This window comes from Neolamprologus multifasciatus, chromosome 10, assembly GCF_963576455.1.
Source record: "Neolamprologus multifasciatus chromosome 10, fNeoMul1.2, whole genome shotgun sequence".
Taxonomy (NCBI): domain Eukaryota; kingdom Metazoa; phylum Chordata; class Actinopteri; order Cichliformes; family Cichlidae; genus Neolamprologus; species Neolamprologus multifasciatus.
Genome location: NC_140448.1, coordinates 28,448,870 through 28,469,253, shown reverse-complemented (window position 1 = coordinate 28,469,253; position 20,384 = coordinate 28,448,870). Strand labels below are relative to the sequence as shown.

At 41.1% G+C, this 20,384-nt stretch overlaps 1 protein-coding gene and 1 long non-coding RNA gene across 4 annotated transcripts in view; one reads left to right on the top strand and one right to left on the bottom strand.

The window, feature by feature from the left end:
- clip2 (CAP-GLY domain containing linker protein 2) overlaps window positions 1-20,384 on the top strand; it is a 55,881-nt gene that overhangs the window by 33,276 nt on the left and 2,221 nt on the right. For 2 of the 3 annotated variants that reach the window (XM_085173743.1, XM_085173745.1), the window contains 8 exons: window positions 7,256-7,639; window positions 9,427-10,002; window positions 10,079-10,136; window positions 12,178-12,261; window positions 13,953-14,109; window positions 17,164-17,323; window positions 19,773-19,961; window positions 20,322-20,381. In XM_085173743.1, the coding sequence (XP_085029869.1) occupies window positions 7,256-7,639; window positions 9,427-10,002; window positions 10,079-10,136; window positions 12,178-12,261; window positions 13,953-14,109; window positions 17,164-17,323; window positions 19,773-19,961; window positions 20,322-20,381 (1,668 nt within the window). Of the gene's footprint in view, window positions 1-4,006; window positions 4,058-7,255; window positions 7,640-9,426; window positions 10,003-10,078; window positions 10,137-12,177; window positions 12,262-13,952; window positions 14,110-17,163; window positions 17,324-19,772; window positions 19,962-20,321; window positions 20,382-20,384 lie in introns of all 3 variants that reach the window. The other variant, XM_085173744.1, reaches the window with a different exon arrangement.
- LOC146510442 (uncharacterized) overlaps window positions 2,013-20,384 on the bottom strand; it is a 30,538-nt gene continuing 12,166 nt past the window's right edge. Inside the window, exons 2-3 of the long non-coding RNA XR_014876311.1 lie at window positions 19,748-19,922; window positions 2,013-7,544 (exon numbers count right to left, since the gene is read on the bottom strand). This is a non-coding gene — a long non-coding RNA (uncharacterized LOC146510442). The remainder of the gene's footprint in view (window positions 7,545-19,747; window positions 19,923-20,384) is intronic.

Below are 20,384 nucleotides of genomic sequence, written 5' to 3'. Positions count from 1 at the left end.
AGATTACCGCTCATCTCATTGGTTGAGGAAAGGTCGCTTGCAGAGAAAATACCGGAAGACAACAGATGACCACAACAAAAAGCATGGCCAACAGGGAAACAAACGCCGACACTGCGGTCTCAGACGACAGTACACCTGAAGCTGGGCAAACACTGTGCGATTTTCAAACTGCACGATTGGCTCGCATGGGTTATAAGTTCGTAGGTCACGATGCAGGGTCTCACACTATACCGCCCGATGCTCTGATGCGACTTGAGTGCTCACACTGTGCCTCCATAAAATGAAGGTTATAACAGAAAATCTGTCGCTCGCTCTCCCTCTCTGTCTTTCACTCACACAGACACACACCACCATCAACTTTGCTAAATTGCTAATGAAAAACACTGATCAGGCAGCTGTGATTGAGCAGCAATGTAAATCCGACTATTTTCACGGTTGTTGTGGTCGTGATAATTTGGTGATGCCACTTCGAAAAGGCTCGGATGAGCTTTCCAAAGTTCTACAAGTTGTGCCTCCATCGCTTGTGTCCAGATCACACGCCGCACAGCCGTGCTGCTCCGTCTTTTTCACAGACGTTTACGTGTTTGCGTGTGAGCAGTGTGAGCGGCTGCGGTGACACCCTCACGAGCGATTGATGATCGGGAGCTGGTCGTGAGGTGTTAATCGCTTCTCGTTACCCCACGTATACTACACGATGCACGATGAAGGCCAAAATCGGGCCGATCACCAAATTGGTCGCACGACTCAAAAATCGGCTCAAAATGGGCCAAAAATCGCACAGTGTAAGCCCAGCATTAGACCAGCAATGTTTGTTCCTCTCAGAGAAAGAAAAAAAGGCTACAAAAGTACAGGAAAGAATGGGAAAAGGAAAACACCTGGCTGGAAAAGTGCACGATAACACCAATAAAGCGCACTGCACTGTGTGCCGGCGCACTTTTTCCATAGGCATGCTTCTAATGGTGGACACATGAAGAACATGAGGGGCGTGAAAGCTCAGGGAACCCTTAACCAATTTTTGTCCACCAGGCCACGGCAGAAGCAGATATGGTATGTAAACACTGGTTTGTTTGTTTTTAAACCCTCTGGTTAAGGTTAAAATGGGCATGTGCAGTGAATATCAGCGCTATGTGGCCAGAAGTGTGATAATATAATTTATTTTGTGTAATAAACAACTGCAAGGATAGATGATTACAACAAATAGATGAGTAATACATAAAAGTAATACACAGATGAATAATGATGATGAGTTATGATGCATAATCATGGGAACAAGTGGGTTTACAAACGGGAGCAAAAGCTGAAAAAATGCCTCTACTGAAGCCAATTGCACTAAATGCACTAAATGTGCACTGTTACAAGAATATTTTTCTTTCTATTGTTTTCTATTAATTTATATAATTTTAGGTTAAGCAGGACAGAGTTCTTTTAAAGAAAGATTTACTTTTATTCTCAAAAGTTAAGTATGACAGGCTTCTGTTTAAGAAAGAGACCTGTTTTATTGTGTTAATGTTGTCATTTTGAGCTAAAAAATAAATGGCTAAATGATTTTAGTTTCCCATGTGTTGATATCACAAAGAATATGCATCTACTTAAATCAAATTCAAGTCAAATGGTTAAAAAAATAATTTCACACACAAAAAAAGAGCTAAAAAATTCACCACACTGGGAAGGGTGAAGACAACTGGGTCGCCCGGCCCTGGCCACCAGGTGTCCCTTATTTATTTCTCAGGGAGTTGGCAACCCTAGCTGTGCAATATGACCAAAATCTCATATCCCGATATAAAACATCTATCGTCCCGATAACGATATAAATCACAAAAAATTTAATATTTTCTGTAAATTCTGTGAATCTCGGGTAGGTTAAGTGTTTCCAGCTGGGCGTCGTGTACCTGGAGTCGAGTGTTTTAACCAATGCATGAAACTACACATTTTTAGACATAAGTTGTAACAGTCTCCGTTTTCTTTGTGAGTATTTATTACACGGCGTGCTGCGGGGAAAAGCCTGTTCTAACGTTTGAGTCTAAGGTTTATTTTTTAGCACCTGACGGCTCTTTTTTTTCTTTTTTTGCTTCTCATCCGTCAATACTCTGCATACTTTTTCACGTGATTCCGTTTATTTTGAAAATTCTCAACAGGATCTTGAGCTTTATTGTGAAAGGTTTATGTGGAAAATAAACAAGCAGACATGCGACGGTGTTACCGTCGTTGTTGCTAACGACAACCCATAAAAACAAGCGCTTGTCTGTCTATAGTGTGGTTATATTAAATATAAGAGAAAGAGAGAACTTTGAGAAATTAATATAGCCACTACAGTGACCATAAAACGATGAAAAAATATTGCCGTAAAGTTTATTTTGCGACACCACGAAACAAACGATAGCGTAAAAATGAAACGACAGACGTTTTTATATTGTCATCCGATATATATCGTTATATCGAACAGCCCTATACTGTTATAATCTGGAAAAGAACTAGCTTTAGGGGTTAACATAAAAATTTATTTATAAAAAATATATATAAATAACAATGCAAAGCAGGGCCTCTTTGCAGTTACATGGTCCAAACCTTTCCCATTGCAGCCCACTTGTTGTCATGTGGGCATGAAGCCTTCTTTAATGGCTTTAAGCACTTTAATTTTCAGTGGGATCTATTTAATAAGCGGTCAAATCCAGTAAAAACCTCTTTAAAAAGTCTGGTAACTCTGACTTTTCTCCCTGTACTTATACTGTGCATACACAGTTTTGCTTAATTGGTGGCTCAGCTTGCTAGCCTGACAAGTGAAACTGCACGTAATGATCGAGGGGGTCATTGCACGATCATATGGTGATAAATTGCAATAATAAATCACAATGGATTCCCTCCTTTTGCAACTGTAATGAGGTCTGTGTCGTACAAAGCTCTCATATTTTATTGAGTATGACTTCAAACTAGCACCTGAGACCTTGACCTCTGACCTCAGGAAACACTTTTGTGATGAGTTTAAGTGAGAAGTAGAGCCATTTTCCCCATAGACATCTATACATCTGGGCTTCTTTTAACAACCAGAGCAAGCGGGGGGAATGGCTTCACTTTTCAGACGTTTTCTGTAGTCTCTAGTTTGCATTCTCTTAATGTGAAGAGTACATGCATGCAAATACATATTTTTTAAGCCTTTTAATGTGAATCAAACTGAAAAAAAGCACAGTTTGTGTCAGTCATGGCTGTTACATCAGCTCCCACCTAACTCAAGGATAAATAAGGTCTTAGTAGATCTGGTTTTGGTCTTTTCATGGATTTGTTTATAATCAATAATGTATCTATGGAATATTACCAGCTTTATTATTTAGAAATAGATGGCAAAGTAGTGGAAATATGAAGCTTGTTATTTACTTATGATAGTGGGTGTTGGTCACAGCTTTTCACATTACACATGATCAAAATCATTAACCAGACTGGCTTCATCTGGGCCTTCCTCTGCTTCATTCCATCGCTTGTAATCAGAAAGCCGAGGCTCGCAGCTGCTTCAGCTTTTCTTTTGTCCAATGTTGCAATTAGCTGCCATTAATTTTTATTTAAATGGTGTTTTTTCCCCCCCTTTAAATCCAAAGGCTGGCTTTCAGATCTGTCGCCTGCTGCACTTTGAGACGTATCACTTGAAACGGCACCCTTCCACTTAAGCTTTGGAGGATGAATCTCCCCAGGCGCCACACCAATTTTTGAGCAGTTATGTAATTAGTAACACACGAGAAGTCGCTAAATTATTTACGGGATCCATTACGGACGCTTCGATAAATTTTTCAAGACAAATCATAGGCGGTGCCGCCCATTTTAGTCGGCGCCGCTGAGGACGTCCTTTACACCACTTTGACATGCAGCGCCGCGCTCCACGTAGACAGGCTCTTTAATAATAGACCGCGGTATCACAAATCAAACCGCGCAAGCTTTCAATTTTCAGCCATCAAAAGATAACAAAACACTTTGAAATGCTTGGATTCGTATATGCAGTAAGGTCTGCTTCTGCCAACAGGGAAGATGCACTCATGAAGCGGTATCCTTGAGGTTGGGTAAGAGAACCAAGGTGAAAAAAAAATGAAAAAAAAGATTTGATCTTGTTTTGGCTTTGATCCTCTCTTGAGCTATCTCAGTTCCTGACTTCAAATCGACTTCAGATGCTGTTGAGGACATTAACCTTGCATAGACTCTTTTACTCCTCTGTGTGCGTGCGTGTGTGCGTGCGTGTGTGCGTGCGTGCGTGCGACGTCATCTGAATGCTAGTCAGGCAGCGTCTCTGGTGTGAATCAGCTAGTAACTCTGGTCTGGTCAGCTGGGATCTGGGTTGAAATTAACATCTGTGCACTGTGCAGCAGGTCCATCTTAATCTCAGTTTTTTTTTTTTGGCTGTTTTTCCTTTTTCATTCTGATTGGAAACAAATGTGTGGAGGATGTTTGGCAGCTGTGCATATGTCACTGTTGAGGTTTGCTGTATTATATTTGCTTGGCTGCTTCTAGAAGATCAGAGAATGGCTGCGCTCTCCTTTCATTTTCCACCTTTGGTTTTTGCACACTGAGCTCCACAAATGTTTGGACAGCGACACGTTGATCCTTTTGGCTCCTCGCTTTAATTATTTTGGATGGAAATGATACAATGGCTTTAGCATTTAAATGCAGGCTTTCGACGTTATTATGAGGGCAGCGTAATAATTCTGATGGTTTATTTGGACTTTGATCCAGAGTGAAATGCAAACCCTGACCGGTGCCAGTGTTTTGATGGTGTTCCTCTAAAATTACGAGTGACTGCAGTTGTGAACAGCCAGGGAAAAGGGAAAAAAGGGATGGCGAAATCCATCCGCCATCTGTAGAAGACTTAAAACTCTCGTAGTCAATATTTTAATATAAACAACAGATTCAATGACCCTGCAAGTGGTTGCATAACCCACACAGAATTATTACTCAGCTGTCTGTCTCCTATGCTCGGAATTTCAGCGTCTTCTTGGTCATTATTTTTGGTTTTTCGGCCTCAAGCAGAGCAAGGCAGCTATTATTAGAGAAGTAAGTTCTGATAAGTAGACGGGTGTGTCGGCTACTGATGGCAAACTGTGTTCAGCACTTTTAAAAAGCCCAGTCTTTCCTGACGGAGTTGGTCGGAGACAAAAAAATGATTAAAAACCGAGCGACTATTGGCAGATTCATTAATAAGCAACGCTCGCTAATGCCCCAGCCTAATTTATTAAAGATATTTCACCTATATTAATTACACTAAATAAATATATTAACAAAGTTCCCAACAGTATTTTCATACATTAAGATTTTATGTCCACATGTTCCTGCTTTGATATTCATCATCATTAAAGTTACCAGACATCTTAATATTAATGGGAATCTTGAGGAGCTTGTGGGTGTTGCATCACTCATATTTATGTTGTAAGAGTGAAAATCTCAACTGCCCCCCAGCAGGATAGGGAGTTAACTTCTGTTCTGTCTTTGTATAATGGGTTTTTCCTCTGCTGTATGTTGGCTTCGTGTTATTTCTGACAAAATGTCAGTTTAGCCCTGAGCAACGGTGGTGCTCCAGGCAGCTCTGTGAAGCGATCTGCACCCAAATAAGAACCTGAAGCTTCGTCAGAGTTCTTTAAGAAGTTAAATGAAAGGAATAGCCCTCAGTTGGCTGATTTGTAAGTCTTTCACCAACTCCTGAAAATGTTTGCCACAAAAAAAAATGGTTGAACCAATAGATACTTTTCAGTGAGGCAAGTGGAAGTATAAAAAAAAGAAAAAGAAAGAAGAACAAACCCTCTAAAAATCAAGGATGTCTTCCTTAAATATTAAGTGATGCAACTAAAATCTTAAGGTTTTAAAAAGTAAACAAGTAAAAGGTCACTGGTTCCATTCCAGACACAAAAATCGCCGTTTGGTCAGGAGGGGCGCTACCTGCAAGAAACAGGTAAAAGAAAAAGCAAAATACAAGGCCAACCCACTGGCTGTCACCGCGTAAACTCTGCCAAACTAAACAGCAGCTGCTACCTGCTGTGGTGACTCCATGTGACAAGGGAGCAGCTGAAAGTAGTTTTTATTTTTGGATTAGACACTAAATGTTCTCCTGTGTTCACCAGTTAGTTGCATAAGTGTACCAGGTGGTGCCGGGTAGCTTGGTACAGAATTCTTAGGAAGTAAAGGGTGATAATAAACTTCTGGGCTTAAGCTGGAAAAAAAAAAAAAAACTAAATAAATAAAAATCGAAGCTCATACCAGATTTAAATTTGGCCCATCACCCCTTCAAGGTTTGCATTTCTGGGTCGCTTTAGGCACAGCTGGAGTTTTTAGTGTCACCTTCTCATCACCTGGATTTACACATGTACAGTTTAACCATGGACCTCAACCTCTTACACAGATCAGCCTGGTCCAACCAGCAGCAGTTTTCAGCTGAACACTCTGCAGTATCCAAGCCTGAAAGCATCACATCAGGTTGAGAACGTGACCGGGACGTGTTTGTTCTTTTGATTTTGTTGAGGCGTTTTACTAACTTAAACTTTCCGACGTGTCTGAGGGAGAACATTCAGCATAAACGACCTGAAGGGAGGCGCACCTCATGCATTGTCTTCTTGCACGCAGCCCACACCAATGCAAAATTCGTGCATCATCCGCCCTAATCTCTAAATCTGCTTCGCCTCTTCCACAAAATAAAATTCAAATTTAATCTGATTTGACACGTTTGGGGCAATCTGGCACATACAGCATGTGCACACTGGACGTGGTCCAGCGCTATCCAAAGAGTTGAGACCGAAAGCGAAATAGGCCACATTGAAATCAGATATGGTTTTTCATTTAATGGCAAATTAGTTAGGACATCATCCTCCCTGGCTGCACGTTTTAGCAGCAGTAAATCCCAACAAATTACACCCTGTATGCACACATCCAAACTTTGTTTGCAGTTATGTGTTGTAACTTTTCCAAAAATGAGAAAAAATACTCTGAGAGTCATTGTAGCATCTTCACTGGGAGCCAAACTGTTGAACAATCTGTTGCTGTCCACATACTTTGTCACTTGTTTGTACTGTAAATCCTCTGCAATGCACATCTCCAGGACCTGCATAGATTTCTCTGTTTTCCTTTTCTTATGGGCTGATTTCCGCTCTTCGTCACGTCACCTTTGTTTCTTTGGAATGACAGTCTGTTGCAGGGTCTTCTATACAATTACTCTATAGAAACAACATGTTTCTCCTTAGAAAAAAAAAAACTTTCAAAAGCAGTGCTGGGTTCTTGCTTTCTTTCTCATCAGCAAACTACAGTTGAAGAGAAGAGCCGCATCATGCAGTTGGAGGAGGAGCTCAGCCTCAGGAGAGCCGAGATCACGAATCTCCAGGTCCAGCTCAAAGGGGCTGATGCAAGCTGGCAGAAAGCTGACCGTGCTGATGCGGCCCAGGGGTCCGACGCCCAGCCAGAGACCCTCCTGCTGCGCGAGCAGCTGCTGTCAGCGGGCCGGGAGCACTACAAGGAGAGCAGCGAGCTCAGAGAGAAGTACGAGACTGCCTCAGCAGCAAGCCAGCAGGAGATCGACTCATTGAAGGCTGTCGTGGAGAAACAGAACGTGGAGATCAATGAGATGAAACAGAAAGTTCAACAGGCTGCCAAGGAAAACGTGGAAATGATGGACACCTGGAAGGTACGCTGCTCTGTTTTTGTATAACTGTCTTCAAGTCAGCCAGAGTAGTGTGGTCATGTCAGTGCAGTTATGTGTTTGTAGGAATCCTTCATTTAGATGCAGGATTCAGTTTTGCTTACAAAATTTCAAAGTATTTACAAAAAGAAAAAAGGTAAATCAGGGTGGCTATAACAAGAATAAGAATGTTACATCTAATCAAAATTTCTTCCTACTAATAATTTGAGAAGTCTCTCTGTTCATCCCTTCTTCACTCATCTCATCATCCGTATGATCCACCCAATTCAAACATGGCAGCCCAACCTAAACCTAACTCTAACTTCAACCCTAAAACCAAGTCTTGAAATGCAAACAGGCATTTAAAGCAGTGTGAAAACACACTTGCATTTGTGGTCGTAGGTAAAGTATGACCACAAACTGAAACATGGACTATATTGCCAAAAGTATTCGCTCGTCTGCCTTCAAGAACATATGATATCCCATTCTTAATCCAGCCCACCCTTTACAGTTATAAAAGCTTCTGGGAAGGTTTTCCACAAGGTTTCGTGTGTTTATGGGAAGATCTGACCATTCTTCCAGAAGCAAATTCGTGAGCTCAGACACTGATGTTGAATAAGAAGACCTGGCTCACAGTCTTTGCTCTAGTTCGTCCCAAAGGTTTTCTATCAGGTTGAGGTCGGGACTCTGTGCAGGCCAGTCAAGTTCTTCCACGCTAAACTTGCTCATCCATGTCTTTAAGGACCCTGTTTGCGCAAAAGTGCACCGTCACGTTGGAACAGGAAGGGGCCATCCCCAAACTGTTCCCACAAAGTTGGGAGCATGAAATCATCCAAAATGTCCTGGTATCCTGAAGCATTGAGAGTTCTTTTTACTGGACCTAAGGGGCCGAGTCCAACTGCTGAAATTCAACCCCACACCATAATCCCTCCACCACCAAACTGGCAACCACCAAACCTACACTCATCCATCGGATTGCTAGGCAGAAGCGTGATTTATCACTCCAGAGAGCGCATCTCTGCTGCTCTAGAGTCCAGTGGTAGCGTGCTTTACACAACTGCATCGGCCAAGGAAACCCATTTGATGACGCTCCCTACACACTGTTGAGCTAATCTGAAGGCCACATGAAGTTTGGAGGTCTGTAGTGATTGACTCTGCAGAAAACTGATAACCTCTGCGTGCTCTTCAGCTCAGAATCTACTGACCCACTCTGTGATTTTATTTAGCCTACCGCTTTGTGGCTGAGTTTTTGTCGTTCCTAATCACTTCCACTTCATTATAATACCACTAACAGTTGACTGTGGAATATTTAGTAGGGATGAAATTTCACGACTGGACTTGCGCAGGTGCCATCCTGTCACAGTGGCACGCTCACTGAGCTCCTGAGAGCGACCCAGTCTTTCACGAATGTTTGTGAACGCTTATGTGTTTGATTTTATACACTTGTAGCCATGGGAGTGATTAGAACACCTGAATTCAATGACATGGATGGATGAGTGAATGCATTTGGCAATTTAGTGACTCATAAATCCACAGGTTTGCCTTCAAGTTCAGCTCTCTTCACCACAACAGACCAGTGAGCATCTGCAGCACTGCACCAAGCCGTCTGCACAACCAGACACAATCACACACAATGAGATTAGATATAACTATTCAAATTTTTTAAAAGCATGCATGTTAAATCGTTGGGCTGCATTATCCCCTGAATGGGTATTAGATGATTTGAATTGATTCGTTTCACAAATGCAGCAAGTATGACCAAAAACTGCGATCTTTCTCACTTTCTCTTGCAGGCTAAATTTGACACTTTAGTCAGTGACCACCAGCGATCCTTGGAGGAACTAAAGGCAACACTGAGCAGTAATCATACCGCTACAGAAGGTCAAGAGCAGGACACCCAAGAGCTGAGAGCCACCCTGGAAAGCCTGAAGATGGAGCACCAGCTAGAGGTGGAGAACCTCAAGGCCAAACATAAAATTGAAGCTGCCATCCTGACAAAGGAACGAGAGGACCTCTGCGCTCGTCTGCAGGAGGCCAAAGACCAGCTGGCTGAAGGCAACCAGTCATGGAGGGCTGAATTGGAAGCCAAAAGTGGAAAGCACGCGCTGGAGGCAGCTACAGATAAGCTACAGAAGGCGGAGCAGAGGCTGGCAGATATGGAGACGCTTCAGATGGAGCAGAACAAAAGAGCGGAGGAGCTGAGGGAGAGGCTGGAGCTGTCAGAGAAGCAGATGACGGACTACCAGGCTCTGCAGAAAGCTCAGGAGGCGAGCCAAGAAGAGATCCAGAAACTCGAGGAGAAGCTGAGGGTGACGGCCAACCAGCTCCAGGCCATCCAGGCCGAGCGCTTCACATCTAATGATGCTAATGTGAGTGGCTGAGGAGAAAGAGGCACCTGCAGTGTTTAGATACAAACTCAGCACCTGACACTTTCTCCTCTTTCAGGTGATAGAAGACAATGAAATTTCAGATGAGAAGATGAAGCTAAAACAGAACATAGAAGGTATGTTTGTGTTTATCTTAATCCCGACTACAGAAAAAAAGCACACCAATCGCACACACTTCAGCTGATCTGCTTTCTTAGTTTAATCACGTTTGTGCTTTTTGCTCCTTGTTCTTACTTCCCAGTGATTCCCAAAGTGTTACTTCCCATTGTTCTCGTCATATTACCCATGTATGCACTCGAGAGATGAGAAGAAATTTAAAAGCTTGGCAGAAAAAAAAAAAAAAAAAAAAAAAAAAAAAAAAGGGACGTAACAACTTTAAAGAAAGAGCTCAACATTTTAGGAATAATGCCGCCCTCCTTGCTCCTGAGAATGTGTTTTAAAAATAATATTGTATAGAGACCACTTCTGCCTATTTCCATCTGCTTTTCACCACTAATTCCCTTTTAATCTTGTAGTTTTTGTCAACATAAAAACACCTTTATGTTTTGTGACTAGTCCAACACATTTCTGGGAGTTAAGCATCAACTACTCGGCAGGCTCTGGTAGTTTTTGTCATTCAGATACACTTTTTCCTAGGGATGCACCGATACCAATACTGGTATCGGGTATCGGGGCCGATACTGTAAAATGTGTGCGTACTCATACTCGTAAAAGTTAACCGATACCATGAACCGATACCAACTTATTTCATTAATCAGAGGGTGGCTTGTCATTTCTGTTGTAGTTTTTTAGATTGGCCACTAGGGGGACATCCCGCGCTAAACAGGCACAGGGTTAGGCGAGTGAGACTGGCGGCTCCAGATAAAAAAGAGAAACTGGAGGCTGTTGTAGCTAGGCTAAACAAAATGTCAGCAGTGTGGACCGGAACAGCCAACTTTAACTCAGGTTTTGGAAAAGCGATGAAAAATGTCAAGAGAAAATCCACGGGCAGTTAAAATAACAGAGGCTCTGACTCATTTTATCGCTCTGGATGTCCAGCCAATGGCGGTCGTGGAAAACATAGGATTGAACCGTCTTCTCAGCATACTCGAGCCGCGATATGAAATTGGACACTCTGCAATAATTTAAAAGTTTATTTTATTCTCAAACCTAATTTGTATTTATTTTATTCCAAACAGAAGTGTTTATTTATTATTCTGAAAGCTCGAGACAGTGCCCAGTAGTTCAGTGATATTTTGTTAAATTACAATGTGGAGACTCTGCAATAATTTAACAGAAGTGCTTATTTTTCACTTGAAATTTTTTTTGTGGTCATTTTTATTACGATTTTATTTTTTTATCGGCAGAGAATAAAATAAAACCTGTCTTCCAATTCATTGCATTTGTGTGTGTGTGGTAGAAGTATCGTTTTTTGTACTCAGTATCGGCAAGTACTCAGATCCAAGTATCGGTATCGTATCGGTTTGAAAAAATTGGTATCGTTGCATCCCTACTTTTTCCCCATTATTTTGGGAACACATGAAAACACAAACACCAGACAGTCATTTCCACATACAAGCAAAGATGAGATGATGGATGTGGATTTTGTTGCTCTGCTGAAGCGAGCCAGGCTAGTTATTTCCACTGTTTGTGCTAAGCTAAGCTAAATGGCTAGTGGTTACAAAAGGGCCTTATAATTATAATTATAATAACAGTGGAATCAAGCTTAAGAAAGAAAAATAAATAAAAAAAATAGGAAGCAAATCAGTTCCCTAAACTGGTCAAAAATATGTCAAGTTAAAATATCCTATATATGAGGTTATAATGTATTTCGAGGTACTAAATACTGACCAGTACTCATTATGCGTATGTCTTTGTGAAATAAAATAGATTTCCTATAAATAAAGACCTCACAAGCCTCTGTCTTGTTACATAAATCTCACTTAAGCGTCTAATGGCTAAAAAGCTCGAGAAAATCGCAGCTCTTCTGGTACACAAGGGCGTCTGTCCACTAACTTCATAGGATTTCACTGTATCCTGCCAAGTGACAGATAAGGAAGTAACACAAAACTGTGGAAAACTTTGTGGCACTCCAGTCACAAATCACCGCACTGATTTGGATCATCGGCGCGTTCTGTGAGCGAGGCGTCTCATGGCTGTTATGTTGTTTTTCTGCAGAAACAATGGAGAAGCTGCTGAAAAGGGAAAAAGAAGTCTCTACTCTCACTTCCCAGGTTGAAGCCCTCAAATCACAAATCGGAGGTAAACAAGCGCGCAGCGCCCTTTTCCGAGCTCGCCGATGTCTTTGTTCTTTCAGCGCTTTTGTGACAAGATATCCTGAAATATTGAGTTTCTGCAGAGGCATTGTGTCTTTCACGTACAGGTGTTTCGTTTCAGGATAAAGAGAGGCGAAGCTTGATATTTGCCTGCAGCATTTCCTTCAAGTTTAGGTTTTAAACTGAGAACTTGTCAGCTCTCTCTCAATAAATAAATAAATATGCATGTTTGTGCGGCGACTGGAGGCTTTATTTTCCGACAGTCACGCCGAGTTCATCGCGCGGGGGAACGTGTTCTTCACCGTTACGCTCTTTGATCGTCACCCAAAAATCTTTTGATAAGTTTCATCACATCAAAAGCACCCAAACACACGCTTTATGTACTTCAGATAATCAAATTGACACACTTTGAAGAATGAATGTAAATAATTTAAAACGAGAAAAGAAAAATATAAAACTCGAAGGCTAGTTGTAGTCGTCTCTTTTTATTCTTTTTTTAAAACTCTGAGGTCATCGGTGATGACCCTGAACTGTAAGAATTTTCAAACAAAAACTGCACAAAGTTTAGATCTAATATTAAGACGACCTTCTTTACTTGTTTCCAGATTTAAAGAATGAAATAGAAATTGATTTTTGAAGATGTTAAGGGGAAATGAGCGTTAGACATCAGCAGCGAGAGATCTGAAATTTCTAAAGCACTATTATTGCGGCGTGTTTACCTTACAATACAAAGTGCCTTGATCCTCTTGATTTGGCTCTTTGTGAATAAAACTGAATTGAATTAAAGTAATAATAATGCCTGCGTCGGTACTTATTCGCTTGGCATCATCTGAGAAAAACGTGGGGTGTTTCAGAGATGAATAGAAATGGCAGACATCTCAAGTGCAGCATTATTTGAAATGAACTGCGTGGGCATATAAACATTTTAAGAACAACATTCGGCACTTTCTAAACTGAAACATCTTTGTCCATCACCGCTGTATTGAGACGATTATGTAGGTTTTGCAAGTTCAACATTCAACTATAAAACGCATTTTCATCTTGTTTTTAATCAAACAGCTGTGAGCAAAGCAGGGAGGGCAGCTCATTTGCTGCCAAGGCTACACCCAAGAAGTTGTGAGCCACCCCCACACAGAAACGCAAGATTTCAGCATTTCAGTAGAATTTCACAAAAAAGACTGGGAAACTACTTACCTGATGGAGAAAACTGGTTTATGGTGATTCACAGAGTTTTTTATGACACGAGCCTGGATATCAGGATTTCTGACTCCCTCCCAGTGTCATTAAACATCTCACAGAAATAAGCTGTTTGTCCCTCATTCACCTGATCACCATAATGGCAACTACTGAAAACCTACTATATATTGAAATAAAAAAAATACTGTTGAGCTGAACGAGTTGCACTGAACAAAAGTGGGAAAAAAGCTTCAGAGTTATGAAAGGAAGAGCTGATGAAATAGAGAGGTAAACGTGCCTCTTTTTTGAAGCTCGTTGCAGGCATAGAATTAAAAGTGAGCATATAGAAATTTGTCAGAATCCTTCCCAAATGTGATCGCCTGATCTGATTTAAAATGCATTTATAGCATTAATTGAGTGCTTTATGATCACAGTTCTGATTAGCACAGCTGTGTTAAAGTTCTTAATAACTAGTGTTGCAAACTCTCGATTTGTTTTTAGCGCTGGAGGGCAAAGTTCGCAGCGGGGAGAAGAGAGCCGAAGCCCTGGCCAAGGAGAAGACGCGCGTGGAGGCGGAGCTAGAGTCCATGACCAAGAAATCCCATGATGCCTCTGGGCAGCTGGTGAGCATCAGCCAGGAGCTGCTGAAGAAGGAGAGGTAATTTGACACGGAGACGGTATTGATTTGACATTCTGCCTCAGCACTTTCTCAATAACAGCAGCGAAGGATGACACCGTTGTATTAGACATGCAGACACCACCACTGATTTTATTGCATGACCTCGAAGCACTGCTCCTCCTTCCTTTTTGCTTTTCATCCAGTTGTTCTTGCAGTTACTCTGATACTAAGAGGTTTTGATTTATGATGTATATTCTCCATTTTCTGGAGAAGACAAAGAAGTTTCTAGAAACTACCAATAGCTATAACCTGTTTCATAATCCATATTGGAACTATGTTAAAATGCATCATGCCTTATAGTAAGTATATATACACACATTTTGCAAGCAAAGATTTTCATTTTTCACCTGAGAGTAACAAAAAATGTCTGAGATGAATCGCAGACCTTTTTCTACATTTCACACCATCATTCGACCCAGTGATAAAGCAGAAACACCGACGCAGCTCTAAAGTGATGGATGACCGCTCGTGCTTCCGTCAGAAGCTTAATGAAAATATCTGACTTGGTGCCAGCACATACGGCCACTCTGCACCTCCTTTAAAGCGGTGCCTGAAGTCACTGAGAGCAGCTGGCTGAAGTTTCATCTCCAACAAAGACCTGCCAGATGGCCACCTCTCTATACTGAAGAGTCTGGTAGAGTTACAAAACATCCAAGTCCTTTAGTGCACACTGTCCAAAAACACCCCACTCTGCTTAATATGGTCATTATTTAACCACCCAAGTGTAAAAGGCAGTCAGTGCATCGTTGCAGAGGCGCAGGGTCGCTCCTTTGTTCATTAAGCCATTCAGAAAATGTGTTTTTCTGCAGCGCTGTTGAAAAAGTTGTTTTCCATTATTCTGACATTATGCAGTCCCTACATTATTCATGATTATGATGTTAGTGAACCACCGCACTAATTAATTAGAGTTGGGTATACATTAGGGTCCTCAATGATAAAGCTGGTATTTCAGCATGTGACATACACTCGCCTGCCACTTCTTTAGGAACACCTTTCTAGCACCAGGTTGGATCTTTCGCCTTCAGACGTCCTTTAATTATTCGTGACACAGATTCAACAAGGTGCTGGAAACATTGCTCAGAGACTTTCGGTTCGTGATAGCGTCACAAAGCTGCTGCAGATTTGTTGGCTGCACATTCATGATACAATCCCACCACATCCCAGTGAAATCAGTGTCAAGTTTAAGAAAGCAGTTTGAGATGATTTGAGGTTTGGGGCATGGTGCCTGTTGCATTACAGGGGTAATCGGTACGGACATGATCAGCAACTGTAGGGACCCAAAGAGTGTCAGGAAAATATCATCCACTCTGTCATACCAACATCAGCAACCTGATGGTAGCATGCAGGATGGATATGTATCTGAATGTCGCAGCAGAAATCGAAACTCAGAACAGACCAAGCGGCGCTTTTCTAATTTTAGTGAGCCTGTGCAAAATTAGTAGGCTGGAGTGGGACCTAGTGGTCCTCTGCTGCTGTAACTCATCTGCTTCAAGGTTTAAAGCACGATGTGTTCAGAGATGCTCTTCTTGATTGTGACAAGTGGTTATTTGAGTTACTGTTGCCCACCTATCACCTTCAGGCGGTCAGGCCATTTTCCTTTGAGCTCTGATATCAGAGAATTTTCACTCGGAGAACTGCTGCTCACTTCACGGATTCTTTGTAAACCCTACAGTTGGTAGTCGAGGAAAAGTAGAGTAGTAGATCAGCAGCTTCTGAAGTACTCAGACCAGCCCACCTGGGTCAAAGACACCATGCCTAAATGCATCACACTGAAGTGGCCAGGGAGTTTATACTTCTACAGGACACATAACTAGTACGCTGACTCAAAAAAATTAATTAAAAAAACAAAACAAAAAACAAACAAACAAGAAAAATGTTTTAATCTGAGGAAACTGATAAGATTAATCCCTCAAATACCACACAGAATATCACAGAATAGGAGCCATGAATCATGCATGAGCTGCAGGTTGTGGTGACTGAGGTGTACTGTCAGTAATCATGGAGGACTTTCCTTTAATCATGAAAAATTCAAGCAACTTTTCATGAAATTGACTTTTTACTTAATGGGAAATATTCTAATTATTTTGGTCAATATTCAGATCATTGATAGACTTAATTAAATCAAAATTTTAATAAACTCTTTAAAAAGTGTTCCTTTATAAGTAGACGTCTTTGTATGTTGATTAAAATTTAACTTATTTAAAAAATAAACTGAACCAAGTCTGTCACAGCTTGGTAGAATTTGGGAAAAAGGGGGTTGCAGTGAAAGATAAAACGGGAGCGCCTCGGTGAAGCGAAATGTGGCGCGGTAATAGTTTTGTAATTGTTTTAATGAGCACTGGAGGCCAAAATTGTAATTGAAAATAAAATTAGATTAATTCCACAGCCCTGCTTCACTTTAAAACAGGCTTTGAACAGACTTTTGATATAATGATGCATCTCTCACCTCATAAACCTGCCACACACCTCTTAGCAACAGACTCACGTTACACCACAGCACATAATCTGTTAATGTATTGATTAGACCAGACGGAAAAGATGTTCTTACAGAGAAAACACCCGGAGCGCTTCTTAGAAAGATGAAAATAACAGTGTTATGATGAGATGAAATATTTCCACGAGTGCAGGAAACATGTTAAAGTTGCTAAAACCTTTGGCTAGCATGCAGTGCAAAGGTACAGAAAACTGTTCCCTGGTGTAAATGTGGTTTACTGATGCAAGTATGTCGGCAAACAGCCAGTGTACTTAAGATGATGTATACTTGGAGTAAGTAGCAGGAGCAGCGCCGCCTACGCTATTCCCACCGGCCTGTCTGCCTGACATATTCACATATTGTGAATGCTTTTGGATAATAATGATCTTTGAGCAAGGTCTGAGCAAACTGAGTGATTCATATAATCCTTGACAGCGAAACTGTGGTGCTTTTACCACCTCTGAGGAGTCCAGTTCTTACTGCATTTCTGCAGGTCAGGAAACCAGAAACAGACACAAAGCAACTTTTCCCCTCTCTGTGTGTGGTTTTTTAAATCACAGGAGTCTGAATGAGCTGAGGGTGTTACTCCTGGAATCACATCGTCATTCCCGGGATATGGACAAAGACCTGAGCCGAGAGGTCCACAAGGCTGAGTGGAAGGTCAAGGAGCAGAAACTTCAGGATGACATCAAGACGCTGCGAGAAAAACTGCTTTTACTGGTGAGAACACAGCACCGTGGAATGATTGGACAACACTAAACCACATGTCGGTCCCACATTTTGAGTATTTTCTTTTTTGTTATTTAAATTAATGTTAAAAAATGTTGAAAACTAAGTTTAGAAATACAGGAGAATCAGCACCTTGATAAGCCTGGCCTATGATTTGTGTGATTATACATTTGTTTTCACAGGTTCAGTGGTCCCAACTATGAAGCACACATTTCTTTTAGCATATGAAATATAAACATTGGTTGAAAAGCCTTACTTAAGATAACCTGGATGATAATTTACTGACAATAAACTCGCTGGTTTCTAGTTTTCTAATAAAGAATTTTATCAGTGTATTCAGTGTGAACTAGGGCTGTTCGATATGACAGCAACAACGATGGTAAAACCATTGTGTGGCTCCGCTTGTTTATTTTCCACATAAACCTTTCACAATAAAGCTGAAGATCCTGTTGAGGTTTTTCAAAATAAACTGAAATGACGACAAACTACATTATTCTCAAACCTCAAATTTCAGAATATGCAACAAACAAATTACCTCAAATGAATACAAGTAGTAACTATACATGGCGTTTACAGTCACCACGAGGATGCAGGCACAGAGAATACCAGCATGGCCAGTGAAGATCAGGCAGAACCAGGTAGTTCCAAACAGAAAGACCAGTCAAAACAAATCCTTAGTCCTAAACGAGGGGCTACCTCTGTAGCATGGACATGGTTTCGTTATGAAAATTCTGACACAGACCAGAAAAATTGGGATGTCGGTGAAGGTTCTCAGTCATCTAGGTCATTGTAGTCTAAGGAGCTTAGAAAGAAAAGCGTCTGGACTTCTTTAAGTTGCTTGAAGACGTTTCACCTCTCATCCGAGAAGCTTCTTCAGTTCTAGTGTCAATTGGTGGAGAGTCCCAGATTTAAGCGCTGTGGGAGTTTCTCTCCCCCCCCAAGAGGGACAATAGACCCCTAATGATCCTCTACCTAATCACATGAGCCAAGGTGTGAAAACGGGTGTAGGTCACAATCAGCCAGGGTTTCAGATGAGCTCATTGGGAAACCTAGCCCCACCCTATCATGTGATTTCCTGAGGTCAGATGGCCCAGGGTGTGAGTGGGCATTGTAGAGGCGTATGGGAAGGGATATGAGATTTTGGTCACAGCCCTAGTGTGAACCTACCCTAGATTCTCAGGTGCTTTTCAGTCCATGTTGGTCTGCTGTAAAGACGGTTTTGGGTTCATGATGATGATGAGGAGAAGTTTGCTTTGTTAGTATGTTTAGTTTATTCCCATTTCATTATCTCACATGAATGACTTTACAGCATTATTTCTGGATGTAACCAGCTTTCATACTGAAATCGCCTCGATTTCAGTCTGTTTTATAAATTTGGATGTTGAGCATGCTCAACTTTCCCTGGAAAGATCGTTTAACACTGTGAAGGTTTAATCTTTCATTTAAAATAAAGACACCAGACTTTCTGTCAGGTAAAGAAATAGTTTGGTAATTTGCACTGAAATACAGTCACTTGCCTGCCTGAGATTTCATGTTCAAAACTGAACTTATAACAATGGACTGTTTTCACAAATTGATCAGCCTTCTCAAGGGCAACAGAAAGTATTAGAGCTGTTTTTTCAGGTGAGCGATTCTAACTAGCAAACATGCTGTTATTTTATTTTGTAAAAGCAAAACAGTTTTTAAACTTTGGGTTTTTTCCTGCAGTTAAATTCAGTTACAAATATGTTTTAAACATTTCTGGCACCTGCTACAGAGGCTTTTCCTTCTAAAGGAAAGTTATAATTATAAATACATAAAATAACTTTTTAATTTTTAACATTTTTTATAAGATGGGCATAATGTACACTTTTGTTTATCAAATACATTAAAGCATTTGGGAATCTTAAATAAGGTAACACTCATGCTTACATGTGTACCTTCTCCACAAAAAGTCAATTTTAGCCTTATTTCTGAATTTGCCCGTAGAATTTGTCAAACTGAATTTTTATAATAATTTCCTGGAAAATAATTTGCTCACCCACTAATGGATTGATTTAGGACCTAATCCATATTTCAGCTTGATCTGGATCTGACTTATGTCGTGTCCACAGAGTACTGTCTAAAAGTCAATAGATTGCTCTGAAGGTTAAAGTGATAATAATAGAGCCATTTAAAGAATAGATTGGTATGACTTTGAGTATTATCGATTCATTTTATCATGACTTTATCTACATTAGAGTAACAGATTATAACGATTTAAATACATGTATAAAGTTTCATGTAAACTACATGATGTAAATCCTGTAAAATGGGTAATAAAAGCCTGCTCTTTGCACTCGTTTCACTACAAAGTACTTGAAGTGCGTTAAAAACAAAAGAAATATATACAAAACCCATAAACCTAATACAGTTTGGATGATTTAACTTACTTACCAGTTAGCTTGTGCGGTTCTTTCAGGGTCGGGAACGATCCTCCCCTGACCACCGGCGGTACTCGATGCTAGACCCCTCGGCTCTGGACTCGGAGGTGACCCGTCTGCGCCAACGGCTGCTCAGCACTGAGGAAGCCCTGAGGAACGCCTTAGAGCACAACCAACAAGTCGACCAGCTGGTCCAGGCCATGCGGAAGAATCCAGAAAAAAGCCCGGTAAAATTTTTTTTTAAAAAACACAAGATAGAGAAACATGCAACCACACAATCACATATCCATACTACAGCTAGTTTGTGTTTGGGGAATAAACCCAGACAGACATAGGGAGTACGTGCAAACACTCCACAGAAAGGCCTCTGCAGGCAGCAAATGCAATCACGCTTTAAATCCCCACCTAGACTGTATGCATGCAGCCAGAACCAGAACGTTTCTGGTGCCAAATCCCATCAGTCTCCTACAAATGGTAGCTATTAAGACTGTTTTAAGATGTTACAACCCAGGTCACCTGAACAGGCCTTCTAATGTCTAATCAGGCCAAGAACAGGACTAAAATGATCATTTATGACTGTTTTCCAGGTCCACGGTGCAAATTCGGCTAATGGAATTCACCACCAGGAGTCACACAGCGCTCAAGATGTT